Source organism: Notothenia coriiceps, unplaced genomic scaffold, assembly GCF_000735185.1.
Source record: "Notothenia coriiceps isolate Sejong01 unplaced genomic scaffold, NC01 NC01_scaffold00000339, whole genome shotgun sequence".
In the NCBI taxonomy this organism is placed as follows: Eukaryota; Metazoa; Chordata; class Actinopteri; order Perciformes; family Nototheniidae; genus Notothenia; species Notothenia coriiceps.
Window position 1 is genome coordinate 14,603,554 of NW_011333040.1, and position 3,706 is coordinate 14,607,259.

Sequence of the window (3,706 nt, forward strand, 5' to 3'; positions counted from 1 at the left end):
AATTTGAACTTAATGGCGACAACGGCACACACACACACACACACACCACCACCACACACACACACACACACACACACACCAACATTGCGACATGGCCGTGCCGACAGTGATTGGTCTAGACGGGGGGACGGGCTAGCATGACGCGTACACGCTCTACCAGGCGGTATGACCTGTTGATGTATGCCTTGACATTATCCTGTGAAGTGTGTCACCGTAAACCGTTTCGTCTTTTTCTTGTTGTTTTTTGGCCTCTCTACTCAATAACAATCTGTTGCACTGAAGTGATAATAATTGTTAGAAAAAATATACCAAGAAAATAAACCCCAATTCATGTAACAGTCTTATTCACTCTGTATCTAAATTGAAGCACAATCTGTCGATATATTACGGTGTATGTAAAACGTTATGTAAGTGTCATTTTAATAAGTCATGTACTATTGACGGTTTGTAGTCTATTTTAGGGTAAAGAAACACGAAACGTTTGCGGTGACACGTTGCAACCGGAACAAACCCACGGCATGCTCAACAGGTCATCCGTCTTTAGAGCGTGTACTGTCATGTAGCCCGTCCCCGTGCTCAGCCGTTGTCGCTATTATTTCAAAGTTTCAAACTCCCGCGTTAGGTTGTCCTAGTAACCCCCGGACCCACTTTTTCCAACCCTTGGGACGAGATAAGTTTATGGTTACGTCGATTTCGTGAGGATTGTTTAACAGATCCAAGTCACAGGAACTGTATGAGACCTAGACCGACAGGGAGTAACTTTTTACCTGGAACAACACGTGAGTAATTCACATGCATATATTGAGCTATGAACATGGCTTGAGAGATGGTATTACATAAGATATCACCAACTGTCCGCTTACCTATCCGAAAATCCACATAATGTAATAATATGTATCAGTGTTAAAGTCTTCGACTACTTCCTTCCCTACACAAAAGTACCGTTCTTAGGGACCGTCTAATCACGTATCTTCTCGTTGTACCTCATTGCTAATCAAAGGTAAACGAAAATTTTTATACAAGACAAGTTGGGTAGGTCAAGGCATAAGAAGGTAAGTATGTCAGTTTTGACATTGCAAAACTTCTTACGAATCCCAGATCCCAATCGAGTGTTGTCCTTCTTGACCATACCGAGTGTAGTAGAGTAAACATATTACGTTATACCACGTAGTCGAAATTAGATACATAATGCTACAACTACTGTCAAAAACTGGATGAATGTGAAGTATTTCGTTAAAGGAGGATGAAAGCGTAATTAAGGAGCACTATTGGAGTTACTTTGATGGTTATTGGACTCAGGATTAATTCATTTGGATGCCCGCTGTATGAAGAAATTAAAGGACGGCGCAAGTGGAAACAATTCACAAAGGGATTCAACTGTTTAAAACACATGCTCAAAGTATGCCGGATTTTGGCGATGTGTTTATGTGGATTCAAAAATCGTAAATAATCTACAAAATGGAGGAGACCGATCTGATCGGAGCAACTGTGACAACAACTGAAACCGACACTTTACGCGCAGAAGAAACATTTATATTAAAGAAAAAATGATACATTTCTGTCTTTGTATGCTTTTATTAGCTACTAACTTGCAAATGTATGCATCATATTTATTTCAAATGTCGAAGAACAGGACACTTCAAAAGAATAGACTATGTCTAATAAATAAATGGTAATATGGTTGCATAGGCCTGTATAAAACAAAAATGAAAAACTGGCATATTAAGCAGGTAAATCAAATGCTTGTCTGCCATGGAACAGGTAGCAGAGAGAAGACGAGGTTCAAGTAGGTTCATTAATGTGAACCTTGGGCTTGCACGCCCGCAGCCAGGGATGGAATGTCCGGTGTAATGTGAGTGACAGCCAGTCTAAAGTCGTTGTGAACGTCCAGTGTGTTGCGTGCTTTTGTTTTGATGGCAACAAGTGCGCTGAAGGCTGTTTCTGATAGATATGTCGTACTGAATGGGAGTATAATCCTGGTCGTGGCATGCAGTGTGATCTTTGGAGCGAGGCTTGGTCCTTTGAGAATCCCAAACTTTTTAAATCCTTTTTCCTGGAAGTATTTATTTGACAGCGAGTCAGCTTGGATGTCGGTGAGCTCATCTTCGCAATCCAGGTATTCCACATCCTCAACTTTGGCAATAAAGGGATCTAAAACCCACAATTCCTTGGAGACATACTCGTCTATGTCAGCGAACCGTGATTGCATTTCCGTTTGCAGTGCGTTCATATGGCGGATGAACTCGCGACGTACAGACACAGGCACCGTTTCAGGATTGTTTTGGCATTGTTTCAGCAGTAGTGGAAACTGTTGCAGCTCCCCCCTCTCCATTTTCCCGACCCTGTACTCCAGTTTGCGCACAAATGCATCATTGGAGAATGTTGGACTCCACGCCTTGCAGACGCTTGTTTGTTTCATTGTAGAGACTGAAGATGTCGGCCAGGTATGCTGTTTTAATTAGGGGTGCACCGAATGGGAAATTCTTGGCCGAAACCGATACCGAAAATAGGAAACAGTTGGCCGAAAACCGAATGCCGAAAGGCCGAAAATAATTAATAGAAATATATATATATAATGTATACATCGTAAGTTTTCACTGAGCGTGAGAGAGCGGAGAGAGTGTACCTGGTATGTAGTCAGTAATAATAAATTCAATGCGTCAACGGTAGAATATGTAATGAAAAAGGTAGTTGTGGTGCTGTGCCTATTGTCTATATACGACTTGTGTAACGTCGCGATGTTTATTTCATCATTCAGATAGGATTGCTACAATATATATGGTATCCGGTCTGAGTGGTTGTACGCAGATAAGCGTTCTGAACACTTTCCGTACTTCGCCTGGTGGTTTGGGAGGAGGACGTGTGCTCCACGCGACCGAGGAGTGCGCCGGCTCACGCCCGTGCGAACATCTTGACTTCCTTTTTACACTTCTCAAAGATGTGTAATATGAGCATTGGCGCGTGACAGTCTCGTTCACCTGACTTAGTATGTACATGTTGATGTCCATACGTGGCTTATATTGCTGGTGGCTTATAATAGTCGGCTTTACAACTTTTTCCGGGAACAGGTCTCTTGTCCTAATGACAACGAGTAATGAGGTAAACAGGCCCACAAAACTATAGTTCACACCTCATTAGGTTTACCACTTTCAGAAACGACTGGTGGGGACTTGGTCTTGTACAGTCGACGTGTGCGCGGAGATTAGAGTACTGTGAGAGATTTATAGAGTTCGCGTTGTACAACCCGACACCAGACAGGTCGCTCGTACCTAGCACGCCGCATCGAACGCGGCGCAAAACTCATGCAGTTAGTGTTAAGCTGGTGGTGCAGATATTGCAGTTGTGTTTTAGTGATCAATCGAAATATGTTCAATCAAGTAAACAACAGGACCGGAGGCAATGTCAGAAATACATGTGATAAACAACATCCAGATGACCGGATCTACCAAATTACGTTCAAAATTTTCGTCGAACCGAAACAGGACTTATGTGTGAAACAACATCATACGGATGTCTCTTTTCTTTACCTTGAACTGAACCTTAATTTACATGTACATTAAGTTGTCACGACTTATTTTCAAATACCTGGGTATTATCAGTAATGTTTTTCCGTTTTTTCAAACGTATAGTTATTAGTCTATCGACTTGTTGTAACCATTGTTTACATATGTAATATATATATATTTTATATTTATTAAGATATATA

At 41.6% G+C, this 3,706-nt stretch overlaps 2 protein-coding genes across 2 annotated transcripts in view; both read right to left on the reverse strand.

Moving 5' to 3' along the window:
• cnksr1 (connector enhancer of kinase suppressor of Ras 1) overlaps positions 1-3,706 on the reverse strand; it is a 68,110-nt gene that overhangs the window by 33,775 nt on the left and 30,629 nt on the right. The window lies entirely within an intron of this gene.
• Positions 1,428-2,442, reverse strand: LOC104946811 (protein ZBED8-like). Its single transcript, XM_010772699.1, has 2 exons — positions 2,189-2,442; positions 1,428-2,143 (listed from the first exon to the last, which is right to left on the reverse strand). The coding sequence occupies exons 1-2, from the start codon at positions 2,417-2,419 to the stop codon at positions 1,796-1,798; spliced, it is 579 nt and encodes a 192-aa protein (XP_010771001.1). The 5' UTR covers positions 2,420-2,442; the 3' UTR covers positions 1,428-1,795.